An 18,366-nucleotide genomic window follows, 5' to 3' on the forward strand; every position below is an offset into this window, starting at 1 on the left:
GTAACTCATGAAGCTTAGCAAACAGTTAAGCAACAAAAACACCGAACTCCAAGGAAAATTAAAACGGAAAGTCACTTAACAATCGGCAAAATCAAACGCTCAAACACATCAAACGAATGGAAAACATCTGTTATATTCCTGACTTGGTACAGGCATTTACTTATGTGGAAAATGGTGGATTAAACTTGGTTTTATTGCTAGCTAAACCACCCATTTGCATGACAGTAGCATAGAATTCCTTTATATTGACAACAGTGTGTGAGCAAAAACAAACAGACATAATAGGTAAACATGTAGAAACATTGGGATACAGCAGTCCTAATTGTAATATAATCTTAATCACTATAAAAACAAATAACTGTTTCAACAAAGAAACACAAAATGGCATATAGATAAAGTACATAAGCAAACATGAAAGACAAGAACTCAAAATTAACCATAGCACAATAACACAATGGCGGGATGTTTAATTACCCATCCACGTTATTAACATATAATCAAATATGGATAAAGAGTAAAGGTTAAAAATAAACAAGGACAAACAAAGGGAAAACAACTGTAAAACTTCCACTTGTATGACAGTCGCATATAATTCCATTATAATGACAATAATGTGTAAACAAAACATACAGACATGATAGGTAAAAAAGTCAAAAATAGGAGTACAGCAGTCAACATTGTGTTATAATCTCAATCACCTTAAAAGCAAACAAATATGTCAACAACAAAAAACAAAATGGCATATAGACAAAGCATATACGCTAAAATAAACACAAGAATACAAAAAATGACCCCAGCACACCAACACAATGGCGGGATGTACAAGTACCAAGCCACGCCTAAAGGATATTACTGAAAATGGACTCAACAGTAAACGTTAATAATTTACAAAGACAAATAAGATAACACGTAACTAAGAAGACTGTCAATATCAGTACCTAGAATCTATATAACAATAATTTAATTTTGGATGTAACGCGTCTTCTGATTGGCTGACGTTGTTTTGTTTATCAGCTCATAGACATAATTTTGTCATGTGACCGTGACGTCATCAACGTTTTTTCATGGTTTACTCCGGTTTAAATGGAATTTAGAATTAAATTATAAGAAATGACTGTTATATTTTTTCTGTCTATTCGAAATAACATAAAAAATGTGGTGCACACTTTAAAATAACCCGCTACGCGGGTTATTCAGTGTGCATCACATTTTTGATGTTATTTCTTCATAGACAGAAAAAATATTACAGTTATTCCTTAAATACCATCATGTATTATTTTAGAACTTGAAACGCAATATTTATCAACAAGTTCTTGATATATAATGATGAACTTTTTATAGAAAAAGGACGACACGTTCATATCTGTTATATACTTCTCTTAACAAAAAAGTTTTCTTTCTTAAAATTCATGGTTGTTTAAACTAGTCAATATGCTTTATACATGTATACAATTAGAATGGATTGTCAAGAAAATACAGTTTCTAATCAATGATCTGGACTTCACTGTCGGCGAAAAACTAAACATGGCAGAGAATTATAAATTTATATTACAGAGCTGTGACCACGTGGCTGTGACATGCCTGTATTGTTTTGTGTAGTTAATTAGTCGTCCATGTGGCGTTTTTATCTTTCAGGTACAAACATGACAACAAATCCCTTAAACATCTCATCAAGACAATGGACAACATATTTTCAGGTCCTGGTTCTTTATCAGCGTCCGGATTATTTCCGGTTCTGAATTTATTAATGGTAATATGACGCATACTCATGATACTAGTAACTTGTAGCCATATAATAGTTAGAAATTTTACTTTTCAAAAGTTCAAAGTTAATACAGTGTTGCATAATTGATAAATAATGGTAAAACATGTGCCTAATATCAGATTACCATCCCAGTTTCTGATCAGCAAAATGACAACGTTCTTTGCCGGAATCGTCGTCGTTGATGTCAGCCATTAAGACCATGTGTTCAAAGCTTCTATGCTTAGTGTTTGTCATCATATATACTGTGGATTCATTTATTTTCGTGGGTATCAATTTTCGTGGATTGTGGAAAACTTGCATTTACGTGGATATTTGATTTCGTGGTTTTGCCAATCTCTGCATATAAAAGAGAGACGAAAGATATCAGAGGGACAGTCAAACTCATAGATAGAAACAAGCTGACAACGCCATGGCAAAAAATAAAAAGACAAACAGACAAATAATAGTGAAGATGACAGAACATAGAAAACTAAAGACTAAGCAACACGAACCCCACCAAAAACTGGGGGTGATCTCAGGTGCTCCGGAAGGGTAAGCATATCCTGCTCCACATGTGGCACCCGTCGTGTTGCTTATGTTATTACAAATCCGGTAAATAGTCTTATTCGGTAGGTCATATTCGTGAAAAGGGAAGGGCATTGTAGTTACGACATAAGGAAAAAAATATATATAAAGCCTATAGAACATTTGCTATTCGTTGAACATTTAAATTCGTGGTTCACCTGTACCCACAAAACCCACGAAAATTGGTATCCAACGAATAATAATGAATCCACAGTAGTTGACCTACTTACAATTTTCATGAGTTATGGGACTTTAATGATTTCTTTGTAAATGTTTGCATGGGGATGAATACACTCTGACATCTTTTGCATTCCTCCGACCCTGACAACTGAAATTACATGACAATTTGGTCACCACTTTAGAGTATCACAGTGGGGTTGTTTTGCCCTGGCAATTGGTCACCACTGAGAGTATTATAATATGGCTTGGTTGTTTTTCAGTAGTATATTAAAATAGACTTATCATTTCTTTATATTTTTGGGATTGTACTATTCATTAACTATCAATCATATATATGTAATATATATTGTATTTTATTATCATTTGAGAAAGACAATCTTAAGTTGAGGAGAGAAGGGCTTTCTACTCTGAAAAAGTATATTGAAAAACACATAACAGAACACAGAGAGTCATTTGACCCAGGAAACATTCGAGACTTTATAGATATGTATCTGGTCGCTGAAAAAGGAGAGAGTAAACGGAAGTCTGTTATGAACCGTAAGTTTAAAGATAACGCTTTATTAAAAGGCCCAACAAAATAGCTTAATCCCATAAATATATTTTGTCTACCGGTACTGTGTAACTAATTCATCCTTTAAGAATCTAATGTATTCCTGGTAATATTTTCAAATGTTTACACCAAAACGTTGTGATTGGCTTACATCGTCCTAAACTATCGGAAATCTACTAATGGCGAGATGTTATTTCATTATGGGTTACGGACACGGAAATTACCCATAATCCTTTAGATTCTGAAACGGTGAATATGTGTTGTGTGGTGGTTTAAATCTAAACACGAGGTGTATCACAAAGTGGGTAGACAAATTTTCCCTCGCTCGCTAGTGAGTTACCATTTTTCTCTATACCGACGAAATGCATTTTTTTGTTATAAAAAGATGATCAGGAGTCGTATATATATTTTGGTCACAAACCCAATACAAATGTTTCGAATTGTTTCTGGAATATCCTTGATTGTACCCAATTTTAAGACTTAAAGTATTTGTAGCATCATGTGTATTAATATGTATTGGAGGGGAAAAAGTGGCAATTAATTCTTCAACTACGATTGTAACTGAAAACTACAACTAGTCTCGGAAATAGAGGTTTTTCCTTTCTTCGAGAAAGCTCCGTTTGGTAAGTTTAAAGTTACTGAAAAGAGTATTTCCTATTTTATTTGCCCGGTAAGAAAGATTATTATGTAATATTTCCCTAAAGATAGTAAATTAAATACTATCGTTTTCGTATTTTCTTGGTAACTTAGTGACCGTAGTCCTAACTTCATTTAGTCAGTAACTTACAACATTCTCTCATTAATACAGATCTCCTTCAAGTCAAAATCTTAAACTTTCTCATTCGTTAGCAACTAGGATCTAATTAAGTCGGTAACATATAACCTTTTATTTCGTATTCGTATTCGTTGTCCCAGTACTTAAGAACTCCTAGCTTTCTTATTATTTAGAATGTCTTGTATTGTATAAATATCCTTTGATTGCAGAGGCGGCGTTGTTGGCCTCAATTATCGATTTGTTTGCTGCTGGGACAGACACGACTGCAACTACGCTTGATTGGTCATTCAAATGGATGATCCAGTACCCGTATGTACAAAAAAGATGCCAAGAAGAAATTACAAAGGCAAGCATAATGTTTCAAATAAATAATGATTTGCTTAGTATACATACTTCTGTATATACAAACAGCTTGCAAAAATGTGTTTGAATTATTATTGGTTTTAATGAATTCGTGCGTTACATTACCTGAGGTTTTATACTTTTTTGTTGTTCGTTTTTGCGCAACATGACGGGTGTCACTAGCTGAGCTTGAACTGATTATTCGTCAGGACATCCTTGTTTGTTTTATTTTGATCATACTGCTGAATTTTTAATTTTCCTATGTATTGTTTTGTAGTATGTTGTTTCTCGTTACGTCGTTTTTCTTTTGTCTGTTGTGTTTAACTGATGATTTTTAAGTGCTCCATAGTTTTTTCTCTATTCTCAGACTTATTGAGAATGGTTAATTCGAAGAAATTTACTTATTTTTTTTCCACCGAGATATATACAAATCCCGGCAAGGGTTAGTTTTTCCTATCAACTCATTTGCTCTCTAAAGACAAGCAGTTTCTGGTATCTCCGGTGCTTTCTAAAGGTAAGTAGGTTTCTGGTAACTCCGGTGCGTGGTAAGTGAGTGTAGTTCCTGTTAGTTAATATGTCTGTTATTGTAATTAGGTCCTTTTAATTAAAGTGATTTGTAAGGGTTAATCGTGCCTCTTAACACAAGTGTTTCATGGGTAGTTCTAGTTTAATCAGATGCTCGCTAAGGGTGAATAGGTTTACTACCACTTAAGGGAATGAGAAATTAGTGATAAGTAAGGGGATTAGTAAATCACCAAACTGTTTTTACTTTTAGGTAATAGGACCAGGTAGAATGGTTCGATTGTCTGATAGACGTCATTTGTCCTACACCGAGGCTACTTTGATGGAAATACAAAGACTGTCAAATACATGTAGGCAAACAAAACATTTTTTTCAATCATCAGAATGAGTAGAAAATAAAAAGACTAGTCAACAGATTTAGTTTATCTGTAATAATATTAGTACATTAAAAAGATGTCGTAAATTACCCAAATGTATTGAACAGTACAACAGAACACGACAACGACCAATAACCGACTACTCCAAAAAAAATGTACAAATAAATATAAAAAAATAATAAGAGGAAACAACATACTGGACCAGATAGCATGACTTTATACCTGCACAAAATGGGATGGGGTTAATACACGTTTTAGTGCACACAAACATCTCATTAATGTCTATCGTAACCATGTTGGGAAATAAAAACATACAGTAATATCCAGAAATCTGGCTATCAACAGGGTTAGTCAAACAAGGAAAGGAAATAAGATATGATACAATATTTAGAATGTGCTCCTAACCACAGGATGCTACCTAGTTCAAAACTGAAACTCGAAAATTAAAACAAAACAATCAGCTATATCACCTATAACTGTTTTAACCATAAAACCAGGTTCAGTCCACCATTTTTTCTTAAAATGTCCTGTACAAAGTCAGGAATATGGCAGTTGTTATCAAATAGTTTGTTTCTATGTATGTTGCATTGGCGTTTGTTTTTATTGCACTTCAGTGTTTCTGTTGTTCCGTTGTTTTCCTCTTATAAATGTTATTGTTGATGTGTTTCCCTCGGTTTTAGTTTTCAATCCGGATTTGTTTTCTCTCAATCGATTAATAACTTTAGAACAGCGGTATACTTCTGTGGTTTTTATAAGTGAAGTCTCCTTGAAAATGTAATTAAAATCAGCAATATTTGCGTGTGTAATTAGTTATTATATTACGTTAGTAGACTTTGTAGACCTTGTTGAAAACCATAAGGGGACGACAATTTCATTTTTGAAGTGATGGGGTTATTTGGTTATCTGATGGGAAATTTCAGTCGTAGAGCTGTCATACAGTTAGTCGTAAACTATATACAATAAAAATCATCTTTTTATTACTAGTACGTAACCATCTAATTGCTCGAGTATACAACAGTGCATTCATATTTCGACAAAGTAAGCATAATTAATCGCAAAGTACATCTGATTACAGAGATACATGTATTAATTAAGGAGCCAACAAAACACCTACCTCCTGTACTCACTTAGCATCCTGGTTTCAAAAATGTGTTATCTATTGTTCGAAAGCAGTGGAATACTTTCAGAATGTAAATACAAACTTGATATGAACTCTACAAGCTAAATATCTTAACTTAAAAAATAACAATACTATATTGACTTTCCCCTTTTTACAGCCATTTTGGCCGTTGTGCACAATGCAGTTTGTGTAACATGTGTACTTTCTTCTATATTTTTACAGCTATTTTTCCTGTTCCCCACGTAGCAGTGTGTGATACAACAATCAATGGCTTCAAAATACCTAAGAATACCATTATTATGCCAAGCCTGATCTCTGTGCATCTTGAAGAAACAATCTGGAGTGACCCGAAGAAGTTTAATCCAGGAAGGTTTCTCAATCAAAGCAATGACATTATCAACAATGAATACTTTATACCTTTTTCAACAGGTACGTATATAAAGTAACAAATATTAGTTTAAACACATTATACATTTCTTATCAAGAAGCATGATCCAAGTCTATGTGCTATTGAAATTTTTAAAAATGCATTTTTAATGAGTTTATTTTTTTGTGCCATCTGCAACGAAAGTAGTACCCGGTAATTTTTTTTTTTGTGCCTCGGTAGTCATTGTCTTCATACTCTGACGTCATTTTCATTCTTCAGCGGTCATGGTAAATGTGATTCATTCATCCGATGCTTTGTATGAAAGGTTACCATTATTATTACCAAAATTTTCACGTTCTAGTTAGGAGAAGTGTAGTCCATTACTTATCTAAGGTTTATTTCACATGCCTACGTACTTGCGGTTAAGATCATTAGTAAATGATTATTTTAGTTTTGTTTTGCAAGTGCAAGTATCTGTCCATGGTAATTGTTCATTTGTCTATTATGTTGTTTCCTCTTTTGTCAAATAGCTCCTAATGTTGCAGTGTATTTATGCATCCCTGGCTGTCATATGTTGAGGTTTGAGCTCATGATGAACTTAAATCTAGAAAGGGGCTTTTGATACTTGATTCAAAATTAAAAATTGTTTTTGTTTTTTTCTTCATTTATTGCACTGAGTCGATACCGCTGCCGGTAGACTTTGAATTCAAGATTGGATCATCAGTTCCGTAGTAAGCGCTTCGGCAAAGTCGTAGTTGATTGTATATGCTTATTTCAAATTCCTCGTTCATACATTAAGAAATTATAAAGAAACTTCTGTTTCAACTCACTCAAGCAAATATAAAAAAGAAGATGTGGTATGATTGCCAATGAGACAACTCTCCACAAGAGACTAAATGACACAGAAATTAACAACTATAGGTCATCGTACGGCCTTCAACAATGAGCAAAGCCCATACCGCACAGTCAGATATAAAAGGCCCCGAAATGACAATGTAAAACAATTCAAACGAGAAAACTAACGGCCTAATTTATGTACAAAAGATGAACGAAAAACGAATATGTAACATATAAACAAACGACGACCACTGAATTGCAGGCTCTTGACTGGGGACAGGCACATACATGCAGAATGTGGTGGGGTTAAACATGATAGCGGGATCCCATCCCTACCCTGGGACAGTGGTGTAACAGTACAACATAAGAACGAACTATAAAAATCAGATGAAAGAGGCTTAACTCATCAGATGGATAAAAATACAAATACTACAATCACAAGTGGACGTGGCCGGGAACTTGTACATCCAAACAACAATAAGACACTACAGATCTGAAATACTCGCAGATACTGACAACTAGTTCAAAGCCACTAACAACTAATAAAAACAATGACCTTGGATGAATTTGGCTACTCTGGTTAGGACATGTTTGGTCATATATGCTCAAAACGTTGCAACGTATTTATGCATTCCAGACTTTCAAATGGTTAGGTTTGATAATTCATGAAGAAGGTAAATAAAAAAAATCTTTGGAAACATAATATATACAAAGTTTTTACTTCATTTACACACTGACTGATTTAGTTATTGTATTACAGGCCCACGGATCTGCCCTGGAGAATCGTTAGCACGGTCAGAATTGTTTCTGATCTTTTCAAACCTTCTACATAGATTTGAATTCTCTAAAGTCGATCCAGATGATATTTTATCATTTGAAGGGATAACCACAATAACAACGTCACCACCGCCATACCGACTTAAAGCTGAACTGAGATAAATCTACGTTATGTGTGTACATCCACAATTTTAAACAGAACAGTATATTCTAGAATACATATACTTGATTTCATATTATTTGAACTTATATGTGTAAATAAATATAACGTATTTCTTTTATTTGTTTGTTCATAGGATGCGATCGTTTAAAATTCAATTGAAATTTAAGAAAAACGATATATATATATATTTCTCTAATTCTTCGTCAATTTATCCCTTTCTGCACCCATTGTATAAAAAAAAATTTAATCAACGTGTGGTTCGTTTGATCTCAGTTCTTCATTGGTTAAAATCAGATTATGACGTCGAATTTTCTTGCTTTTCTCTGAATTTCCTATTGTGACGGCATGAAAAAAGGCGACCATGCCTGATGACGTCACATAGAAAGAACACATCTTTTTGCAGATCATTCGAAAAGAAGGAATAAATTTGCCTGCGTATTGTTTGAAAATCATTAGAGAAACAGATTCCACCACCAAATCTCGTGTAATACGATATTTATCCACTCTCGGCAGTTAAATTTTAAATATTTAAAACGCTCGGCGAGCCTCGCGTTTTAAATTTGAAAATTTAACTGTCTCGAGTGGATAAATATCGTATCACACTCGATGCAGTGGTAGAATCTATATATATACATGATATATGGTTTCAGCCTTTAGTTAAAAATTTTTTCTATATGTTACTGAAAAAAGTTTGTTTTTGATTAAGTTGAAAAATAATTGTTTCGAAAATTAAAACCCATGCTCCCAATAAATGATGAACGACAATTATTTTATCAATTACATATAGGACCAATCTTTTTTTTTTAAACACAATTTCATTTTTTTTTATCAATTTTCAATGGAACTGCTATTTTTCAATTCCGCTTTGAAATAATGTTTTAACTTCGAATCCAAAAATTTATTAAAAAACGAACTTTTATTACACCTCCCCATCACCTCAGAGATAGATGGTTGGCGCCTTTTAAAAAAGATAACAAATGAAAATGCATCCCATATGTTTGATTGAATTTATTCATATATATACAGTATATGACAGACGGGCCATATATATATTCTGTACCACCAAATATCCATTACTGATGTCAATTCAACATTGAATCAACACTTATTATAATTTCGATTGCAACGGAGGTATCGTTATATTAAACAGTCAAAAAGATTAACATTTCAATTCAACAGTTTTGTCTTTTCTGCCCTGTATGTTTTGGGTTTTTATTGTTTTTTTTTGTTTTTTTTTTGCCATAGTAATATACGACTACTTCTTTTATTTTCTATAACTGAAACTATACTATCAATGTGTCTGCTGTAATCATATATGTGTATTGAACATGCATATGTAAGGAGAAGACAATATAAGTTGTAATAACTTGTGTCCAATCATATTGATTGATTAATGCAATAAATATTATTAAATAAAGATAAACAATGTTTATAAATATTATTGATTTTAATGACGTAGGCTGGTAAACCGAAGCTACATGCGTTTTCACCTTGCATGCATAGTGCAATGTGCAGAGTGTACAATAAAAAATGATGGAGTGTAAGAAGCATATATCAACATGTTCAGTTTCCTATAAATTAGCCAGAAAAGAAATATAAAATTTAACGAGACGTGTTATTGAGTGACTTATTCGTATCAAACATCATCGACACGAAATAATGTAATGTATGACGTCATGGATCAAGGAATCAGGAAGTTATCTCACCGACACACTTGATTTGCAGTCATTGTGTACAGCTTCAATCCAGCTTCAATCAACTTTTTATCGATTTAAAAAAAAAGAATATCACGCCACCCGGGTTTTAGAGGCCTTTAACCTCAAAGATGTGAAATACAAACCTCCGGATTGCTCATGTGTTTCGTCAAAATACAATTATAGTCCAGTTAGTCATGTTATTACTGGCAACCTTGGCATCGTTACCAATGAACTTGTTTTTGTATTCTGATGAAGCAGAATTCATTCAGAACCTTCTACAAGACAAAAAGAAAAAGCACCATGCAAAATTCTTTAATTTTATTTTCAGATATATTGATGATGTATATTTCAGTCAGTACCTGAAATTCATATATGCCAATGAACTTGAAATTAAGGATACTACTGATACAAGAAGGACTACTTCATACCTTGATCTTTTCCTCAATATTGACACAGATTGACGACTTCACACTAAAATCTATGACAAACGGGATGATTCCAACTTCCCAATTATCAATTTCCCATTTTTCAACAGTAGCAGTAACATATCCTCTGTTCCGCCGTATGGTGTTTATATATCTCAATCGATACGTTATGCTCGTGCATGTTCACACTGTACGGACTTCTTATACAGGAGTGTGCTCCTCACGCAGAAACTGCTTCAACAGAGTTATGAGGAGGAAAGATAAAAAAAATGACACTCCGTGAATTTTATGGACACCATTACGAATTGGTTGATCTATCCGATGTGTCTGTGTCTAAACTAACTAAGGATATTTATACCACGTCTTAGATTGTGGTTAACCATCTATACCGTCTGTCTGCTAAGTACCAAGCGTGACCTATTCCCGAATATGACTGTTTTATCGAGTGTGAATTTGTATTGCTATACGACGTGTCCCGGTATTTTATACATGCAACATTCATGTAATTATTTTTGTGTCTGTTGTGGTTTCGGTTGGATAATGTGTTACGTCTTATCGTTTGTAGTCCAAATATTTATAAAATATCCTATCAATACCGTCATTGTCATGATAATTGTTTGGACTGGAATTGAGTGTATGAAGTTCAAGATAACATATTCGTTAGATGAGTGCGTCACTATTTGTGATGTCCTGTGCTGTCTGTCGTTGATGGAAGATGTTCGTTGTTGTTTGCATATTGTGTCGACTATTATATTATTTGTTTGTGCGTTTCTTTGTGAAGAGTGTTCTTGCGTGTTTTGTGCTGTATATCTGTCACGTAGTGTTGTCTTTTTTGCGATATTTTTTAACATTGCCATATAAGCGGGAAGTTTGGCTAGCCATAAAACAAGGTTCAACCCACTTTTTTTCTTAAAATGTCTTGTACCAAGTCAGGAATATGGCAGTTGTTATCAAATAGTTCGTTTCTATGTATGTTTGTCGTTTGTTTTTGTTGCACTTCAGTGTACCTGTTGTTCCTTTGTTTTCTTCTTGTAGTTGATGTGTTTCTCGCGGTTTTAGTTTGTAACCCGGATTTGTTTTCTCTCGATTGATTTATGACTTTTGAACAGCGGTATACTACTGTTGCCTTTATTAAGCATAAAATTGTCATGTTGAAATCTTAGGTAAAACCCAAAAAGCAATACTTCAGGTCATGCAGTCAGAGAAGGACAAGATGGCATCCTCCATTAATTTTGACTTTTTGACGCATGTCTAGCCTAGTCACTTAACAGATCAAGAAAGCCAAAAGAGAGACGAAAGATACTAAAGGGATATTCAAACTCATAAGTCGAAAACTAAAAACTGACAACGCTTTGGCAAAAAAAGACCTATAGACAAACAACAGTATTAAATATAAACACAATACAACATAGAAAACAAAAGACTGAGCAACACTTACACCAACAAAAACCGGGGACCAAAAGTTCCTGCTACTAGTACATGTATTTAGAAAATTCAAAACGTCTTCGGATGGATTCAAATTCGTAAAAGCATATAGATTATTGGAACAGAGCATGGGCATAGGGGTTATACTATTGAAGGTACCCTGTTCCATCATCGATTACATCACACATGACTCAATTTTCGTTCACTGACGTCACAAATGCCCAAATTGAATACCCCTCCTAGATGAGACCGTTTCGTGTATCCTATACGCTAGGAGATACTAAAACGAACTATTATAACACAATTTCAAAGGACGTGTTTCATAATGTTAAGCTCATCTTTTTAAATATTGTGTATGAATTTTTACCTAGAATGATATTCAGATCAGATTGTGAAAGAAACGTTTATGATGGTAATTAGCGTGATTCCTGTTGCTTTACAGAATGAACTGTCCAGTTTTATTAACCGCTAACATATTGATAGCGATGCATTTGTGTATTTCTTTTGAAAAGTCTGTTCCCTTAAATATAACCCAGCTTCATGAAAATAAACATGATGGCCAGCTGAAGGACGCCTCCGGGTGCGGGAACTTCTCGCTGCATTGAAGACCTGTTGGTGACCTTCTGCTGTTGTCTGTTCTATGGTCGGGTTGGTGTCTCTTTGACACATTCCCCATTTCCATTCTCAATTTTATTTTTATGATTGTCAACTTTAATGTCTATGGATAATAGCACAGTTTAAGATATAACGAAAACGTTTCTAGGGAAACTTCAGTCTGTTTACTTTTGGAAACGTTCAAATCCATCTGTTAAGTTTCTTGGTTAGTTTTCTTGCTCGATGTCACACGTTCTAATCAACCTCCAAATAATTAAAATAGTATGTGCATCAAAACAACAAAATAGAGCATCATTAAAAAACAAAAATATGAAAAATACGCAATATTCCAAGAAATCTGAACTTCAATATACATATTTGATATGAGTGTAAATTAATAAACGGCATGCTTTGACGATTGGCAGCTTGAAATACAATAGCATTAACATATGATGATATTAACATGATTAGAGTAATACGCTTCGAGAGAAAATAAACTTAAGGTAGGCAAATGCACAGATCTATACGTCATTAATTTAGGAGAGAGAAATAAACAGGCAGTAAACGCTTTAGAGCACATCAACCTTGTAAGACTTACTATAATCTCTCGTCAATCTAATATTTTTACCTGATAGGCCTTGTTAACTAGAATAATCCCACCAAGGCATTGGCTTGTAGTATTCAACTGTATAAATATTGATGGATGGATATGTATGGATACTCACGGGTCACTGCTAATATATTATGCACCTTATGTGTCGTATTAAATGTAAGGATACTCACGTGTCACTGCTAGTATACTATGCAATTAACGTGTCGTATGAACTGTGAGGATACTCACGAGTCACTTCTAGTATTCTATGCAACTCACGTGTCGTATGAACTGTAAGGATACTCACAAATCACTACTAATATACTATGCAACTTATGTGTCGTATGAACTGTAAGGATACTCACGAGTCACTTCTAGTAAATTATGCAACTTACGTGTCGTATGAACTGTAAGGATACTCACAAGTCACTTCTAGTATACTATGCAAGTTATGTGTTGTATGAACTGTGAGGATGCTCACGAGTCACTGCTAGTATACTATGCAACTTATGTTTCGTATGAACTGTAAGGATACTCACGAGTCACTGCTAGTATACTATGCAACTTATGTATCGTATGAACTGTAAGGATACTCACGAGTCACTTCTAGTATACTATGTAACTTAAGTATCGTATGAACTGTAAGGATACTCACGAGTCACTTCTAGTATACTATGTAACTTACGTATCGTATGAACAGTAAGGATACTCACGAGTCACTTCTAGTAAATTATGCAACTTACGTATCGTATGGACTGTAAGGATACTCACAGGTCACTTCTAGTATACTATGCAACTTACGTGTCGCATGAACTGTAAGGATACGCACGAGTGACTTCTATTATACTATGCAACTTATGTGTTGTATGAACTGTAAGGATACTAACGAGTCACTGCTAATATACTATGCAACTAACGTGTCGTATGAACTGTAAGGATACTCACGAGTCACTTCTAGTATACTATGCAACTTGCGTGTCGCATGAACTGTAAGGATACGCACGAGTGACTTCTAGTATACTATGCAACTTATGTGACGTATGAACTATAAGGATACTCATGAGTCACTGCTAATATACTATGCAACTTATTTGCCGTATGAACTGTCAGGATACTCTCGAGTCACTTCTAGTATACTATGCAACTTACGTGTCGTATGAACAGTAAGGATACTCACGAGTCACTGCTAGTATACTATGCAACTTACGTATCGTATGAACTGTAAGGATACTCACAAGTCACTTCTAGTATACTATGAAACTTACGTATCGTATGAACTGTAAGGATACTCACAAGTCACTTCTAGTATTCTATGCATATTATGTGTCGTTTGAACTAAATGGATACTCAAGGATACTCACGAGTCACTGCTAGTAAAGTATGCAACTTACGTGTCGTATGAACTGTAAGGATACTCACGAGTCACTTCTAGTATACCATGCAACTCACGTGTCGTATGAACTGTAAGGATACTCACGAGTCACTTCTAGTATACTATGCAACTCACGTGTCGTATGAACTGTAAGGATACTATCAATTCACTTCTAGTATACTATGAAACTTAAAGTGTCGTATGAACTGTAAGGATACTCACGAGTCACTCCTAGTATACTATGCCCCTTATGTGTCGTATGAACTGTAAGGACACTCATTCATGTAATATGTGTACCATACGGATGCTCACTCTTCAACTTCGTACTTTATTTGGCCTTTTTAATTTTTTTTATTCGAGCGTCACTGATGAGTCTTTTGAAGACGAAACGCGCGTCTGGCGCAAATACAAAATTTATATCCTGGTATCTATGATAAGTTTATTTGGTATATAGACCTTATTTATTGAATGAATTTACAAGATACTCACTACTCACTTCTGGTATATTATACATTTTATGTACATGTATCATATTATGAACTGTAAGGATACTCACTACTAGCTTCTAGTATATTATACACCTTATGTATTGAAAGAACTGTATAAATAAGTTGATACTTACGACTCATTGCTTGACCATTATACACTCTATGTAATGTATGTACTGTATGGATAGGTTGAACAAATAATTCCCGGTTATTACATGTTGTGCATACATACAATGATGGCTAGCACTATTACAAAACCAATTATGCTTCCTATAACTGCAACGGCAATCAATGGTATAGACCTTAAAAGATACAGTTTATATATAATTCCTCAAACTTTTATAGGGGCCTCAGTGTCCGAGTGGTCTATATTTCACAACTCGTTCTCTATGCCCGTGTCTGTTGTGACGTTTTTGATTTTAACGAACGTAATCTATGTATTACTGGTTAATTATTAAGCCAGGGATTTCGTTACCACAAATTACTTAAAACCTTTACTAAATTCTTCCATAGATATGAAGATTTGGTTTTGAATTTTGGTTGTACCTCTAGAAAACTTATTTCAAACGGGATAGCACATCCTCATTTTTACGGAGATGTTGTTTACCGTGCCCAGAAATTTAGAAACGATCCTGGTAAACTTATCGATCCTTTAAATAAACTTATTCTAAAAGGTTACCAATTCAACACTGTAATTAGATCATTGAATATTGTTTTTATTGGTATTAATATTGATTTTGTTATCAGTAAACTAAAAGCAAACTAAATATTATTGTTGTATACATATACACAATGAATTTCATGGATCTACAATCTGTCGATACCTGTATCTTGGCATTGCACAAGGTCATGTGTTTCTCTTGCTGTTTATGACGTCTTTACACTAAATCCATTTGATGTTGGATGTGTACTGATTGATAATTTAGTCTTAGATGCATGATTTTTTTTTATTAGTTGTTAGTGGCTTTGAACTAGCTGTCAGTAACTGCGAGTACTCTCAGATCTGTACTTAGTGTCTTTTTGTTGTTGGGATATACAAGTACCCCGCCACATCCACTCTGTGTTTTTGTTAGATGTATTTCTATTTGTATTCATCTGATAAGTTAAGCCTTTTTCAACTGATTTTTATAGTTCGTTCTTATGTTGTACTGTTACACCACTGTCTCAGGTTAGGGGAGGGTTGGGATCTCGCTAACATGTTTAACCACGCCACATTCTGTATATATGTGCCTGTCCCAAGTCAGGAGCCTGTAATTCAGTGGTGGTCGTTTGTTGATGTGTTACATATTTGTTTTTCGTTCATTTTTTAGTACATAAATTAGGCCGTTAGTTTTCTTGTTTGAATTGTTTTACATTTGTCATTTCGGGGCCTTTTATAGCTGACTATGCGGTATGGGCTTTGCTCATTGTTGAAGGCCGTACGGTTACCTATAATTGTTAATTTCTGTGCTATTTGGTCTCTTGTGGAGAGTTGTCTCATTGGCAATCATACCACATCTTCTTTTTTATAAGAAGTTACTACTGTAATCACTAGCGAGTTCGTACCCCGCTCGTGCGTGTGCACTCGACTCCAATCTTAGTTGACTAGGATAGTCAGTTTTCCTATCGAAGGTCTGTGGTTTTCTCCTGGCACTACGGCTTCCTCCACCAATAAAAACTGGCCGCCACGAAATAGCCCAAAAGTGGTGCTTAAAAGTGGCGTTAAAACACAGAAATCAAACTCTTATATATTGATGCACTTGTGAAGATAAGTAATAGATGAGATTCCGATGCAATCACCAAAAATCGATTTAAAACCGCTTTAACCTACCCGCGTTGTTTAATTAGTACTTTTCAAGTTCAAAATCTTGAATGTACCATTATATGTTATATATATAGAGCTTTGAATAATTGTATAAAATAGTGTTTTCACCGACAAATATTTCAAATACGTTCAAAAAGAGAACCAATAACATCATTCAAGAGGGCAAAATAAAATCCGTCCAACTTGTTATACCATTCGCTGGTCCGTACATATGTCGATTCTAGCAATTCAAAATAAACACATTAATTTATATCACGTTAGAAAATATGCTTGAAAAAGTACCGTTACAGTGAGGGGAAAAATTCCAACACAATCATTTTAGGAAACGTGAGGCGAGAAGGGAGATAATTAGTTATCAAAGGTACCAGGCATATAATTTGATACACCAGACGCGCATTTCGTCTACATAAGACTCATCAGTGACGCTCATATCAAATTAGTTAGAAAGCCAAATAAGTATAAAGTTGAAGAGCATTGAGGACCCAAAATTCCAAACAGTTGTGCCAAATACGGCTAAGGTAATCTATGCCTAGGATAAGAAAATCCTAAGTATTTCGTATAATTCATACTTTTGCAAACAGTAAATTTATAAAAAATGACCATATAATTTATAATTTAAACCTTTTTTTTTTCATTCTGATTTTGTTTTTTCGTACTATTAGTATTTAAGAACTGACCATTGATTTTATGGCAAAAACTAGAATGTTTGATATATTTCTGATTAAAATATTTTAATTTCTTCAAAGTTGGGACATAATAATTATTAAAAAAAACATAATCCTTTCTTTTTTTAGAGTTAAATGGTCGTCCCCTTACCGTTGTCGGCATCCGCCTTCTTGGGATTATAGTAAACCTACGTTATTATCACCAGGTTATTCCCAGTGATACATGATGGTTAACTTAAAAATAACTTTCATTTGAATATGCACTGCATTTTACGAAGCCAGGGGCGGATCCAGCCATTTTCAAAAGGGGGGGGTCCAACATTTTGTCCCCATACAAATGCATTGATCGTCCAAAAAAGGGGGGTTCGGTGAATTTATTGAAACAAGGAGTTGCACATGTTTGCCTATGAGACATTTTTTACCTAGGATGTGATTATCTTTGCAGATCACCACTCCGCCTTCAATAATGATTAAAACAAACTCAATCCGAGTAATTTCGTCTATAGGAGACAACGGGATAACAAATGTGCAACAATTCAAAAGTTAAAAAATTCGGCCTGAATTGAATCCGAAACGGTGGTTACTTAGTCTGTGTACGCTATTCTGAATTTTGAAAAGCAACTTCGCCACTGTTTCTGAGTATTTATGTAACTTACAAGTAAGAAGTACATTTTTCCTCGTAGTACGAGCCATGGTAATATGTATATGCAGAATAACAAGTTTTAGCTTGCAATGGACTGACTGAAACATAATGATAAAATATCATGAATTTTATGGAGATTTACAGAATAGAGAATAATAGGCAAAAAATAGGTGTGAGCCAAGGCTACATATTGAAGACCGTGCTTTGACCTATAATTGGTTTACTTTTATAAATTTTGACTTGGATGGAGAGTTGTCTCATTGGCACTCATACCACATCTTCTTATATCTATAGAAAATATAATGAATAGAGAAAAATGGCA

At 34.2% G+C, this 18,366-nt stretch overlaps 1 protein-coding gene across 4 annotated transcripts in view; it reads left to right on the forward strand.

The window, feature by feature from the left end:
* The window catches only part of LOC127739083 (cytochrome P450 2C29-like), a 480,581-nt gene extending 472,229 nt beyond the window's left edge, over positions 1 to 8,352 (forward strand). For 2 of the 4 annotated variants that reach the window (XM_052250664.1, XM_052250662.1), the window contains exons 8-9: positions 6,566 to 6,624; positions 8,160 to 8,352. In XM_052250664.1, coding sequence (XP_052106624.1) covers positions 6,566 to 6,624; positions 8,160 to 8,338 — 238 coding nt within the window. In that variant the 3' untranslated portion in view covers positions 8,339 to 8,352. The remainder of the gene's footprint in view (positions 1 to 6,565; positions 6,625 to 8,159) is intronic. The other 2 variants (XM_052250661.1, XM_052250660.1) reach the window with 1 other exon arrangement.
* The last annotated feature ends 10,014 nt before the right edge of the window (positions 8,353 to 18,366 follow it).

The sequence above is a fragment of the Mytilus californianus genome, unplaced genomic scaffold, assembly GCF_021869535.1.
Source record: "Mytilus californianus isolate M0D057914Y unplaced genomic scaffold, xbMytCali1.0.p SCAF_4, whole genome shotgun sequence".
Taxonomy (NCBI): domain Eukaryota; kingdom Metazoa; phylum Mollusca; class Bivalvia; order Mytilida; family Mytilidae; genus Mytilus; species Mytilus californianus.